Genomic DNA, 15,014 nt, shown 5'->3' on the forward strand with positions numbered 1-15,014 from the left:
CAGGGAGGAGCTCTACTCCCCAGTCAGAGGCCTGACAGTGCAAGGACTACGGGTCCTGAGGGCTGGGCTGCCCCTCCCATCCTCCCTGGGCCTGCTGCCTCAGCCAGGATATCAAAGACTGCATTGTGCATTGAGCGGGACTTGGTCCCTTGTGTGCCAGGGAGGAGGCGGGAGGAGGGACACCGCTGGGAGGCTGTCCCCTCCCAGTGCTCCTCTGGCTGGTGTTCCCAGGGGCCTTGGCCCGGGGAGGATGGTGCACACATGGGTGGCTGCTTCTGCATCCCTTGGGAGCCGAGTCTGTCCTGGGGGCCAGGTGAGTTTCCTGGGGTGCCCCGGCCTGTGGCTTGGCTGAGGTGGTGGATCCAGTGAAGGCTTACGGATCTGCTGGGTTGGGGGAGCTACTCTTCTAAAGATGGGGAGATGGTTGTACTTTCTGGCTTCTTCTTCTCCCTTCCTCACTTAGTATTTGTCATTCTGGCTTTGTGAAAAGGGAGTGAAGCCTGGGAAGCATCTACGTTTCCTGAAGAAAGAGACTTTGAGCTTGCTCTAGGAGGAGGAGAGAGTGCTGCTTTTGGCTGCCATTCCCAGGGTGTGACTAAGCCCTTCCTTCCTTTCTTCCCAAGATTCCCTAGTTCAGGAAGAAAGCTCAGGCAGTTAGTTCCTCTGGGGCCCAGGAGTGGTCATAAACTTGGCCTAAGCCACTCAACCCTATTTTTGTCCGGGTTAATGTTACTGGAGAAAAACAGGCAGCTTCCTGCCTCCTACCTGTTATAGTGTGATTTTTTCTTTCTTTTTTTTTTTTTTTGTACGTCAAATTGAGGTCACAGAGTTGTTGCTCTAAGAATTGTCAAATCATCTGAGACTTGACACAGGGTGACCAGCCTTGCCGGTTTCACTGGGACCCAGGGCTTTCCCAGGATGCATTCAGTGCTAAAACCAGGACAGTCCCAGGCAAACTGGGGTTGTTGGTCACCTTAATGCAAGCTCCTTGCTTCTTTTCACAGCAAGACCAAGGTGAGGCCCTGTGGTCTCGTGTATGACATTTATTAGGATGAGTGGTGGCTTTGGAGGAGGACTTGCTTGGGAGACAGAAGAGCATTACACCAAGAAATCATTCCTAACCCTTGTCAGGATTCCATATCTTCCTGGAGCACTGCCATGTTTCCTTGGAGGGGGAGCCCAGGAGAACCTCTAGCTAAGGCCTTCTACTCTCTGAGAGATGACTTCCCCCTGTAGTCTTGTGACCTGGGCTCGACAACATGGAAGGCACTAGAGGTTCCTAAAGCGAATCTGAAGCAGCCACGTTCTGCTTCCTCTGCTTGAAGTCTCAGCCTAGGCACCTTGGTACCTCCAGCAGGGAAAGGCTCCCAGACTAAGCAACCCTAGACTTTATAAGCAAGCAAATGCCCTTGGCACAAAGGCATGACCTTCAGCTAGGAAACAAATCTGGAAGAAAGATTCTCCAGATTTCTAAGATGTATATACTTTTCAGACCCTCCCCCTAAATCCTGTTGTCATTGCACCCCATGGGAACAGACGTTGCATGGGAGCTGTGGGAACCTGAAGAACCACCGGTCTGTAAGGCAGGGACCTGGGTTCTAGATCTGACTCAGTCTACTTCCTCTTAGGCAGGCATCCTCACAGTTAATCACCTGACCTTTGAGGCCAGAGTGTCTGGATTTGATCTTAGTTCTTTGATTTGGCTTGACCAATTTATTTAACCTTTCTGTGTTTCAGTTTCCTCACCTGTAGATTTTATGATATAATTATGCCTTCCTCACAGGGTCGTGGTAGGGATTAAGTTTACATGTGAAACAGTTAAAACAACCTGGTACACAGTTAATTAAGCGCAATAAATAAAACAAGGCACATTAATCACATCTCTATGACTCTGGCATATCATGCTCTCTCTCTAGGCCTCCCTTTTCTCATCTATAAAATGAGGGGGTTAACTCTGCCTGTGAAGGTATCTTAGGGAGCTCTGCTCCTAGTCCCTGACACCCAGCTTCAGCTGGAGCAGCTCTGCTCCTGTTTGACATCCTGTTGTTCAACCCAAAATTTCATGTAAAAGAATTCTGCAGCTCAAAACCAACCAACCAACATTGAAGAAAACATCCTCAAAGTTCTTATAATACTATCATTCAATTATCTTATCTTATTGTTTCACCAGATTTTTGCCGTCGAATCGGTTGGCATCCTGGATTCACTTTTTCACCAGGAGTCAGCCTGATATTTATTTCTACTGAGGCTTTTCATGCCATCTCCCTAAACTGTTTTCTGTACTTGTCAGGGGATTTCCCTAGGGAGGATGATATGGTGTTATAGGTCTGAGGCCAGTTGTTGTAAACATCCCCTTCTAGGTTCCCCCTATTTATCCTAGAGAAATGGAACAAAGTATGAGACACATGCTGGAGTGACCTAATAGTGTGTGACTTTGGGCAAGTCTCATATTCTTCGAACCTCAGTTTTCCTGTCTGTAAAATGAATCTAATGATAGTATCTATCACACGGAGCTTTCGTGAAGATTAAATCAGATAATTCATCTCATGGATTTAGCAGAGTGTCTGGCTTCTGATAAACCCTCAGTAATTGTGGGCTGTTTTATTGTTAGCTAATAAGGACCACTCCCACATTCCTTCTTCCTATTCCTTACTCTACTGGAGTAGGAGTCTGTGCTCCTGCTTCTTTGGCTGCTTCAGTCATTGTGTCTGTTTCAGTGGGAGTAAACAGTGAGGACCAACAGTCCTCAAGGGTTAGGGAGGCAGGAAAGAAGGCTTGACAGTACTAAGCCCCAGACAGCTGCCCAGCTGGTTTGCCTTGGTGTGACACAATGACAAACATTGTCCCCGACACCCCCCAGGTGTGCTGCATTCTCACACATGGACTCTGCCTGCAGCATCTGTTTCCGTGATGTTTCTTACTTACTCACATAAATCTCCTGATTGCATGTGGGCAGGGGATGGGTTTCTATAACTAGAAATAACTGCCATTATTTCTGGCTTCTGGACCCCTGGAAATTCTTGCCACTGTTAAACTACAGTTGCTCACTTAGGATCACAGAGCAAGTCATGTCAAGATTTGTTGGTCTAAAAGCTTCTAGCACTGCCCCCTTATCTTTCAACACTATCTTGAAGACATCTGGCAGACTTACACCCTTAAACAGAGGATGTGGGAGAGATACATTTGCCTACATTGATCGCTGTTGTTTGTAACTTTCCTTTCAACATTTTTGGTAAATACGAATCATCAGTAAAATTATAGGAGATGGGGGGGGTGAATGCTGACAATAGCAAACCATGCTTCACATTTGAGCTTTAAAAAGCTCGTGAGGTGCTTTGAACATACTGATAATAGAGACTATGAGAACAATATGCAAATTTCTACTTTTTGTCATATTAGCTTCAGAACTTCTTTCTTTCTTTTACTTTTTGAAAAAATAAAAGATTACAGATACAATTAGGGTCCCCTGGTAGTTCTTCCCAATCTCACTACCTACTCTCCCTCCCCCAAATTAATCACATTCATGAATTCAGTGGTTTTGTGCTTTTATTACATATTTGTGTACTCGTATCATTGCAAAGAATTTATTTTGAAGATTTTTAAACTTAAAATGATATCATTATGCAAACTGCTTTTATTTTTTTGCTCAACATTATGATCTAAGATATATTCATGTAGATAAATGTAGCTGTAATTCTAATTTGGTATTTGTTCCAACAGGACAATGTGGGTTTACATCATAAAAATTGCTGGTTGTATGCTTGTCAGGTCAAAGGAAAAAAACGTGGGTGGAGAAGAAAAGAATGCAGGGAAATGTTTACTGTTTAGTTATCTTCTTAAAGTTGGGAGTGGTGGTGGATGGGTGGAATCAAGGAGAGACTGAGAGAAGAGAAATAGGAGTGAATTCTCATTTCCAGCAAGTTTCTGTGAGTGAAATATTTCCCAAGTTGGAAACCATAGATCTCAGCATTCTGAGGTTGGGTTTATGTAGTGGAACTGGCAAGGTCTGCACCCAATGATCTGGATGGCCTCTGACTCTATTGCTGACTTGCTGTGTGACCCCGGTAAAATCATTACTCCTCTCTGGGGTCTTAGTTTCTCAACAGTAAAATTAAGAGTGGAACTCAATGGTCTTTTATTCCCTTCAAATATTCGTTTTCTGTAATTATTGCCTCTCCTCATCTTTATCTCTCATATTTAAAATGTCAAGATGCCTTCCCTTTTCTAACTTTAAAATATAGTGTCATTCACTTTATTCCCTGACTTCTCATTTGCCAAGATCACAGTCCATATTCTCACACTCACACCCGTGGACTGCCATACAATTTTTCAGCTATCCTCCTTGCTTCACCTCCTTGCCTCTCTCTGTCCTTCCTGTGCTATCCCAGGTAGAATTTCCACTTTTGTTTTGCCACACCTATGCGCAGGAATGTTTCATAGCTCCATATTGCTTGCTATATCCAATCTAAATTCCTCTGCCTTCCTTAAAATGCTCTCCCTATCCTGACTCTACCATATTTATCAATTTTAGCCCCATGACCACTCACCTCTCCAGTATGTCCTCCGTCAGCTCATGTGCATGCAAAGTTCATTTACCCCTATCCTGCTGAGCTCTTTACCAGTAATCCAGCTTTTCTACCACCTATATGAATCGACCAACAAAATAAAGAGGAAGCCATAGACTGGGGGATAATATTTGTAAACCACATATCTGACACTTGTATCCAGAATATTTTTTAAAAATCTTATAACTCAGTGATGAGAAGGTAAACAACCCAATTAAAATGTACAGACACTTTCATTCAGAAAATACAGGGATGGAAAATAAGCATGTGAAAAAATATTCAACATCATTAGTTATTAGGGAAGTATAAATTGAAACAATGAGATAAAACTGCAAACCTACTAGAATGGCTACACTTAAGAAGACTGATACTATCAAGTGCTGATGTGAATGTGGAGCAACAGGAACTTTCACACATTGCTGATGAAAATGCAAAATGGTACAGCCATTTTGGAAAGCAGTTTGGCAGGTTTTCTTTTTTTCTGTGCCAAAGTCAATTTTATTTTATTTTTTTGATATCTTTATTCGAGCATAATTACTTTAAAATGTTGTCTTAGTTTCTGTTGTATAACAAAGTGAATCAGCTACATGTATACATATATCCCCATATCCCCTCCCTCTTCCATCTCCCTCCCACCCTCCCTATCCCACCCCTTTAGGTGGTCACAAAGCAATGAGCTGATCTCACTGTGCTATGCAGCTTCTTCCCACTAGCTATCTATTTTCCATTTGGTAGTGTGTATATGTCAATGCTACTCTCTCATTCTGTCCCAGCTTACTCTTCTCCCTCCCTGTGTCCTCAAGTCCATTCTCTACATCTGTGTCTTTATTCCTGTCCTGCCCCTAGGCTCATCAGAACCTTTTTTTTTTTTTTTAGATTCCATATATATGTGTTAGCATACAGTATTTGTTTTTCTCTTTCTGAGTTACTTCACTCTGTATGCCAGACTCTAGCTTCATCCACCTCACTACAAATAACTCAATTTTGTTGCTTTTTATGGCTGAGTAATATTCCATTGTATATATGTGCCACATCTTCTTTATCCATTCGTCTGTCGATGGACACTTAGGTTGGTTTCATGTCCTGGCTATTGTAAATAGTGCTGCAATGAACATTGTGGTACATGTCTCTTTCTGAATTATGGTTTTCTCAGGGTATATGCCCAGTAGTGGGGTTGCTGGGTCATATGCTAGTTCAATGTTTAGTTTTTTAAGGAACCTCTTTACTGTTCTCCATAGTGGCTCTATCAATTTACATTCCCACCAACGGTGCAAGAGGGTTCCCTTTTCTCCACACCCTCTCCAGCATTCATTGTTTGTAGATTTTTTGATGATGGCCATTCTGACTGGTGTGAGGTGATATCTCATTGTGGTTTTGATTTGCATTTCTCTAATGATTAGTGATGTTGAGCATCCTTTCATGTGTTTGTTGGCAATCTGTATGTCTTCTTTGGAGAAAGGTCTATTTAGGTCTAGTTTGGCAGTTTTTAAATAAACCTCTGTGTTTTTTGAATTGAGTGTTAGTAACTTTCTCTAACCAATAATAATAATAAAAATAAAACTAGTTTTCAGAAAGTAATTTATTGATTCATAAATAAAAAGTTCAGGGGTTGTTTGTTTCAGGTATGTCTGGGTCAAAATATTCAAATGATATTATCTGGAAGTTATCTTTCCTAAGCTCTGTTTTTACTGGGTTGGCCTCAACCTCAGGCAAACTTTCTCCCTGCAGTGGGCCCCATAGCTCCAGACTGTCATATTCACAGCTTCAAGTGCAGTGGAAAGGAATCTTTTCCTGAAGAGGTCTAAGGAGAGTCCTAGGACCAGTTCTCACTGGCTTAACTTTGGTCACCTGGCCATGGTACAGCATAACCTGACTGGCTTACGCTTGAGTCACGTGTCCACTTTTGGAGCTAGGGATGGAGTCAGACCCATCTGAATGACATAGACTAGGTTTACATGGGTCACATCGCTAATGAGGAAGCCAGGGATTGAGTCCAGAACTACCTGATTGCAGATTTTTTTCCTAGCCACTTCTCTACCTGCCTCCATTTTTAGAAAACAAAGCATGTCCATTACAGAATATTTGGAAAGTAGATAAAAGTATAGAAAAAATGGTTAAAAGTGACCCAGCGATATCTATCATGGGCTTTTTGGTTTATTTCCTTTGTCATTTAAAAAAAATCATATATTTTTCCTAAAGTACTTTATTCTATATGATAGTTTTTTTTTCCAGTTTTATTGAGATGTAACTGACATTCAGCACTGTATAAATTTAAGGTGTACAGCATGATGATTTGAACTACATACATCAAGAAGTGATTACCACAGTAACTTTAGTGGACATCCATCATTTCCTACAAATATAAAATTAAAGAAAAGGAAAAAAAATTTTTCCTTGTGATTTGGGCCCTCTCTCTTTTTTTCTTGATGAATCTGGCTGAAGGTCTGTCAATTTTGTTTATTTTTTTAAAGAACAAGCTCTTAGGTTATTGTTTTTTCAGTTTCTATTTCATTCATTTCTGCTTTGATCTTTATGATTTCTTTCCTTCTACTAATTTTGGGTTGTGTTTGCTCTTCTTTTTCTAGTTCCTTTAGGTATAAGGCTAGGTTGTTTGTGATTTTTCTTGTTTCTCAAGGTAGGCTTGTATTGCTATAAACTTGCCTCCTAGAACTGCTTTAGCTGTGTCCCATAGATTTTTGGATCATTGTGTTTTAGTTTTCATTTGTCTCCAGATATTTTTTGATTTCTTCAGTGATCACTGGTTGTTTAGTAGCATATTGTTTAGCCTCCATGTGTTTGTGCTCTTTGCAGTTTTTTCTTTCAGTTTTTTCTTTCTTGTAGTTGATTTCTAGTCTTACAGTGTTGTGGTCAGAGAAGATGCTTGACAGAATTTCAATTTTCATAAATTTCCCAAGACTTGTTTTGTGGCCTAGCATGTGATTTATCCTAGAGAATGTTCCATGTGTACTTGAAAAGAATGTGTATTCTGCTGATTTTGGATGGACTCTTCTATATAAACCTATTAAGTTCATCTGGTCTAATGTGTCATTTAAGCCCAGTATTCTGTACTGATTTTGTCTAGATGATTTGTCTATTATTGATATAAGTGGGGTGTCAAAGTCCCCTAGTAATATTGGGTTACTGTCAATTTCTCCCTTTACGTCTGTTAATACTTGCTTTATGTATTTAGGTGCTCCACTGTCAGATGCATATATATTTAAAATTTTTATATCTCCTGTTGGATTGATCCCTTGATAATTATGTAGTGCCTTTCTTTGTCTCTTGTTACTGTCTTTGTTTTTTAAAGTCTATTTTGTCTGATATAAGTTTTGCTACTGCAGCTTCTTTTTCACTTCCATTTGTATGGAATATCTTTTTTCATTCCCTCACTTTCAGTCTGTATGTGTTTTTAGATCTGAAGTGAATATCCTGTAGGCAGCATATATGTATGGGTCTTGTTTTTGTATCCATTCAGCCACTCTATGTCTTTTGATTGCAGCATTCAGTCTATTTACATTTAAAGTAATTATTGATAGGTAAACTTATTGCCATTTTGGTAATTGTTTTTGGAGTTCTTTTTTGTTTCTTTCTTCTTCTTTTGTTCCTTTCTCTTGTGATTTGATGACTATCTTTAGTGCTATGTTTGTGTTTGTATCTCTTTTTTGTGTGTGTATCTACTGTAGATTTTTGGTTTATGGTTACCATGAGGCATTTATACACACACACACACACACACACATATAACTTTTGTACTGTGTATTCTTTACTTATTGTGGCTACAGATGATTTTACTACTTTTTTCTTTTAACCTTCCTACTAGCTTTATATGTAGTTGAGTTACTACTTTTACTGCATGTTTGCCTTTACTAATGAGCTTTTTTCTTTCGTAATTTTCATGTTTCTAGTTGTGGCCTTTTCTTGTTTGCTTGGAGAAGTCCCTTTAAAATTTCTTGTAAAGCTTGGTGGTACTGAACTCTTTTAGCTTTTGTCTGTAAAACTTTTGATCTCTCCATCAAATCTGAATGAAAGCCTTTCCAGGTTGAGTGTTCTTGGTTGCAGGTTTTTCCTTTTCATCACTTTAAATGTATTGTGCCAGTCCCTTCTGACCTGCAGAGTTTCTGCTGAAAAGTCAGTTGATAGTCTTATGGGACTTTCCTTATAAGTAATTTGTTGTTTTTCTCTTGCCCTTTTAATATATTCTCCCTTTATCTGTGATTTCCAACATTTTAATTACAATGTGTCTTCGTGTGGTTCTCTTTGGGTTGATTCTGTTTGGGACTCTCTGTGATTCCTGGACCTAGACGTCTGTTTGCTTTCCCAGGTTAAAAAGGTTTCAGCTATTATGTTGCCTGCTCCCTTCTCTCTCTCTCTTCTCCTTCTGGGACCCCTTTAACGTGAATGTTAGTATGCTTGATGTTGTCCTAGAGGTCTCTTAAACTGTCTTCATTAATTTTCATTCCTTTTTCTTTTTGTTTTCAGCTTGAGTGATTTCTACTACTCTGCCTTCCAGCTCACTGATCTCTTCCTCTGTGTCATATAATCCACTGTTGATTCCTTCTAGTGTATTTTTTATATCAGTTATTGTATTCTTCATCTCTGTTTCGTTCTTTATATTTTCTACCTCTTCGTTAAAAACTTCTAACTTCTCACTCTGTTCATCCAATTTTCTCCTGAGTTCTTGAACATCTTTATGATCCTTACCTTGAACATTTTATTAGTAGATTGCTTATCTCCACTTCACTTAGTTCTTCTTCTGGAGTTTTATCTTGTTCCTTCATTTGGAATATATTCTTCTGTTGCCTCATTTTGCCTAATTTGTTTTTTTTTTAATTCTATGCAGGGCTTCCCTGGTGGCGCAGTGGTTGAGAGTCCACCTGCCAATGCAGGGGACACGGGTTCGTGCTCCGGTCCGGAAAGATCCCACATGCCGTGGAGTGGCTGGGCTTGTGAGCCATGGCCGCTGAGCCTGCGCGTCCGGAGCCTGTGCTCCGCAACGCGAGAGGCCACAACAGTGAAAGGCCCACATACCGCAAAAAAAAAAAAAAAAAAAAAAAAAAATTCTGTGCATTTGATAGGTTAACTACATTTCCCAACCTTGGAGTAGTGGCCTTCTGTAGGAGATGTCCTATGTGTCCCAGCAGTGCACTCCTCTCTGGTCACCAGAGCTATATGATCTAGGGGTGCCCCTTATGTGGGTTGCATGGGTCCTTCTGTTGTGGCAGGCTGACTACTGGGGTAGTCTGGTAGGTATGGCTGGCCCCCAGTCTGGTTGGTTGCCAGGTCACTGGTAGGCATGGCTGGGTAATCTGAGGCAGCTGGCTGTGGAGCCCCAGCACCGCTGGGGCTAGTGCTGGTGGGTGGAGCTGGGTTCTGGGTGGGTGATTGCAGGGTCAGGGGTCCTGGATCTATTGTTAGCCTGCTGTTGAGCAGGGTTGGTTCCTTACATTGCTGACTGCAGGATCTGGGGTTTCCCTAAGCTAGTGTTGGCCTACTGGTGAGAAGTGCTCGGTCCTCTGATGGCTGGCTGAGGGGCCCAAGATGTTTCAGAGCTGGTGTCAGCCTGCTAGATGGTGGGGCCATGGCCTGGAGGGTCCCAGTGCTGGTGTTGACCTTCTGGTGGATGAGGCCAGATCCCAGGGCAGCTGTCTGTGGGGCCCAAGTTGTCCCAGAGCTGATGCTGGCCTGCTGATGGGCAAGGCTGGGTCCCATGGGGTCCTGGGCCTGGTGCTGACCTGCTAGTGGGTGGGCTGGGTCCTGACATGGCAGGCTGCAGGGCTATAGTGGTGCTGTGGTTGATGTCTGCCAGGTGGTGGGTATGGTCAGAGCCCAGGGGATCCCAGAGCTGGTACTTGCCCATGGGTTGGTAAGGCTGGGTCCTGGGGCTAGTGCTGGACCACTGGTGGGCAGAGCTGGGTTCTAGGGTCTCTGGCTGCAGGGCCTGGGGATCCTGTAGCTGGAGTCAGCCCTGTGGTAGACAGGGCCAGCTCCTGGGGTGGCTATGAGCTCAGGGGGTCTTAAGGCAGCCAGCCTGCCAGTGGGTGGCCTGTTGCATGGCCTGAGACATCACAGTACTGGTACTGACAGGCTGCTGGTGGGGCCAGGTCCAGCACTAATAAGCTAGAGGGAAATTCCAAAATGGTGCTTGCCAGTACCAGGGTCCTCATGACAGAACAAGATTCCAAAAATGTCTGTCCCCATTGTCCATGTCCCCATGGTGAGTTCCAGTTGCCTCCTACCTCTCCAGGAAGCTCTCCAAGATAATCAGGTAGGTCTGACTCAGGCTCCTTTCAAGCGGTAGCCTCTTTCCTGGGTCCCAGAGAATGTGAGATTTTGTGTGTGCCCTTTAAGAGTGGAGCCTCTATTTCCTTCAGCCCTCTGGGACTCCTGAAAATAAGCCCCACTGGCCTTCAAAGCCAAATGTTCTGGGCGTTTGCTTTCTGGTGCAGGACCCCTGGGCTGGGGAGTCCAGTGTGAGCTTGGACCCCTTACTCCTTGGGGAGAACCTCTGCAATTGTAATTATCCTCCTGTTTGTGGGTTGCCCACCTTGGGGTATGGAACTTGACGAGACCATGCCTCTGCTCCTCCTACCTGTCTTACTGTGTCTTGTTTCTTCTTTATATCTTTAGTTGTAGATTTTTTTGCTAGTCTTCTGGTCTTTCTCATCAGTAGCTGCTCTGTAAATAGTTGTAATTTTGGTGTGCCCGTGAGAGGAGGTGAGCTCAGGGTCTTCCTACTCCACCATCTTGGCCACTCCCTGATATGATAGTTTCTTGTTGTGGTCTCTGGTTCTTTTTCAAGGCCCAGCTCAAGTCTTCAAATCTTTCATGCTGAAATATAATTCCATGTTTAAAAGAGCTCTGTAAACTGTAAATCCCTGTGCAACTATTAACTGTTCTTCACATTATAGAGCTCCCTCTGATTTCCAGATTCTTTACTGTTTCTCAACAAGCTGTCTTCTGGCTCATGGGTCCCAAAACAGTTGGTGAATTAGCTCTTTCTACTCCAGAGATTCTCACACTATAGAGAACATCAGAAATCCTCAAAGTGCTAGGTAAAAATACATGTCTCCAGACTCTACCCCTAGATATTTTCAGGGGAGTAAGTGAGAAAGCTCCAGGAATATTTTAAAATTCATCTTTTTATTGAAATTTATCATTCATACAGAATTGTACATGAAATTATATGTACACAGCTTGTGAATTTTTACAAGGTGAATATATCCAACTATGCTGCTTCCTGTGGCTGTAATTCATTACTTCTCATTGGTATATTGTATTTAATTGTATATGTCATCATTTACTTATCCATTCTAGTGTAGATGGACATTTGAGTCATTGCCAGGTTTGGGCTGTTATGAATTACTACTGCTCTGAGTAGATATATTCTTGTGACGACATGTATGTATTATTTGGGATAATAGTGGAGTGGAACTGCTGAATCTTAAGCATATGTACCTACGCATATGTTCAGCTTGAAGTGATACTGTCAAACAGTTTTCCAAAGTGAAAATTTTCAAAATTTATTCTCACACTTGCAGTATATGAGAGTTCTGGTTGCTGTGTATCCTTACAAACACTTGGCTTTACCAGTTTTTTTCATTTTTGCCAATCTGTGTAGAGGTGTTCCACTGTGGTTTTAATTTTCATTTCCCTGATGAACTTGAGAAAATTTTCATAAATCTACTGGCTGTTTGGATATTATCTTTGGTGAAATGCCTATTCAAGGCTTTTGCCCATTTTTCTAGTGGGTTACCCATCTAGTTCTTAAATATTTTTAGCATTCTTTATATATTCTGGATTTAAATTCTTTGATGAATATACATATTGTCTACAGTTTCTTCTATTCTGTCACTTTTATCACTCTCTTAATTACATCTTTTGACTAACTGAAGTTTTTCCTTTTAATGTACAGTAAGTCCCCTACATACGAATGAGTTCTGCCCTGAGAGCGAGTTCGTAAGTGTAATTTGTTCATAAGTCCAACAAAGTTAGCCTAGGTACCCAACTAACGCAATCAGCTATATAGTACTGTACTGTTGTAGGTTAATAATACTTTCCACAAAAATAATACATAAAAAATAAACACAAAAAATAAAGAAACCATTTTTAATCTTACAGTACAGTACCTTGAAAAGTACAGTAGTACAGTACAACAGCTGGCATACAGGGGCTGGCATCGAGTGAACAGGCAAGAAGAGTTACTGACTGGAGGAGAGGGAGGAGGTGGGAGATGGTAGAGCTGAAGGATCATCATCAATAGGAGACAGAAGGCGAGCTGCAATTTCACTCACAGCTGACGCTGATGGCACAGCTTCTGGTTCCTTGCTGGGTTCAATTCTATCTACCCTCTTGAAAAAATGATCCAGTGATGTCTGGGTAGTAGCTCTTCCTTTCTCATCCTAGATAACACGGTACCACTGGATTGCATTCTAAACAGCTGCTGCAACCTTCGTGTACTGTTCTACGTTCGGGTCCTGTGCCTCAAAAACTAACAGTGCCTCCTCAAATAAAGAAAAGCCCCTTGCCATTTCCTGCATTGTGAAACTCTTTGGTTCTTCAGTTACTTCTTCTTCCTCTTGTCTCTCTTCATACTTTCTCTGGGCACGTTCGCATCTTTGAAAGTTCACAACTTGAAGGTTCATATGTAGGGCACTTACCGTATTCCAATCTATCCATTATTTCTTTTGTGGGTAGTACTTTTTCCATTCTGTTTAGGAAATTGCTGGCTACCCCAAGTCATGTAGATACTTTTCTAACTTTTACTCCAAATTTTTTTGGTACAGGTATCTTTTAAAAAACAAGCAACTAAATAATTCTGATGCAGACTATCCACAAATCACATTCTGCAAAACTGCGATTTTCTGCTCTAAACCTCATGTGTCCTTTAAGAGCTGTGCGCCCTACCCTCTCCCCCAAACCAGGGTCACCATCATGAACTTCCTTCTTCAAGGTAGGCTCATGCCACAGGCCCTCATGGTCCTCAGGCCATTGTCTCTTCTCATGGAGCCTTACAACAGGGACAGACTCACAAAGTTTGCCAGGGCTGGGTATAAATACGTGAGCTGTCAGTTTGGGGACCGTGATAGGCAGAGGACAAATGCCCCATAGTGGTGGCAGTGACTGCTCAGTCCCAGCTGACTGTTGCCAGATAATCATGAGGGCCCCAGACCATAGTTCTTCCAGTTTTCAAAGCAAAGCCAAGCATCTGGGTTATGTAAAACATCCTGATTTCTAAATGATGTAGAGCAATTTAAACCTTAAAAATTCACTGTGCAGTAGCAGAAACTAACGCACCATTGTAAAGCAATTATACTCCAATAAAGATGTTAAAAAAAAAACAAAAAAAAACCCCAATAGCTTGTTAAAATAATTCTTAAATTCCTTTAGCCTCTCCCAATATTTTAGTTACTTGTCCTCAGTTGCTCGTGTTTGCTCAACTTAGTATAAAATCCTTTAGGTTTTTCCCCTTCTTTAGATCTTCATTTCCTCATGTGGACTTTCACATTATATAAAACGTACATTAAATAAAATATCTACGTTTTTCTCCAGTTTAAAAAAAAATTCACTGTGCAGGGGGGAAAAAAGAAAAGAAAAAAGAAAAATGTGGGTTTTCTGTGGCCTGTGGCCTCTGGTATACCAGTTTTCAAACTCTGTCCTAGTGTAAGGAAGCAGGCTGCCACTCCAAGTGTGATCCTGGGACCAGCGGGATGGTCACCTGGGAGCACATTAGAAATGAAGAACCTCAGGCTTCCATCTACTGAGGCAGAATCTGCAATTTATCAATAGCCCCAGGTGATTCATACATTCATTAAAGTGTGAAAACTTTACGTAGATGTATGGTTTTTTATTTTTAATTTTTGAATTTTATTTTATTTATTTTTTTATACAGCAGGTTCTGATTAGTCATCCATTGTATACACATCAGTGTATACATGTCAGTCCCAATCTCCCAATTCATCCCACCAGATGTATGGTTCTTAATACTGGCTTAAATCAGAATCATTTGGGGAACTTAAGAAAAATACCTGTATCGATGCTAGATGATGTCTAGCTCTTCTCAGCCGGGCCCAAGTCGCGACTGACGAGGGACGGACGTTCATGGCGACCAGGACCGCTCTTCTTGTTCGGCCCCGGCCCCTTGCCTCTCCTCCCTGCCTGCTGGTGGTGTGTGTAAGGCAGAGGTGAGGAATCCCCGCTGGACCTTGGTCTCCCGCCCCCTGCCTCACGGCGGTCGCCGGGCGGAGCGGATCCGCTCACGCAGCCGACACTCTAGCCTCGCCTTCTCGGAGAGTCTCGCGAGGCGTCCCACAGCTCACCACGCGCCCCCGTCGATGCGTGAGCGTCCCGCCTACTCCCTGCGGTGCCGCTGGCTGGCTCCAGGCGTCCCTCAGGTGACGTCGCTTCCTGTTCTCAGCGAGCCCCTCGGGTTCCCCCTGTAGTGGTGAGTCT

The 15,014-nt window shown here is 42.3% G+C and overlaps 1 protein-coding gene across 1 annotated transcript in view; it reads left to right on the forward strand.

Moving 5' to 3' along the window:
- Positions 1 to 246: 246 nt before the first annotated feature.
- Positions 247 to 15,014, forward strand: part of SH3TC2 (SH3 domain and tetratricopeptide repeats 2) — a gene marked incomplete at its 3' end in the record, with an annotated part of 63,457 nt that continues 48,689 nt past the window's right edge. The window contains exon 1 of the mRNA XM_082835736.1: positions 247 to 313. Coding sequence (XP_082691862.1) covers positions 262 to 313 — 52 coding nt within the window. The 5' untranslated portion in view covers positions 247 to 261. The remainder of the gene's footprint in view (positions 314 to 15,014) is intronic.

This window comes from Leucopleurus acutus (assembly GCF_964270905.1).
Source record: "Leucopleurus acutus genome assembly, chromosome: 3".
In the NCBI taxonomy this organism is placed as follows: domain Eukaryota; kingdom Metazoa; phylum Chordata; class Mammalia; order Artiodactyla; family Delphinidae; genus Leucopleurus; species Leucopleurus acutus.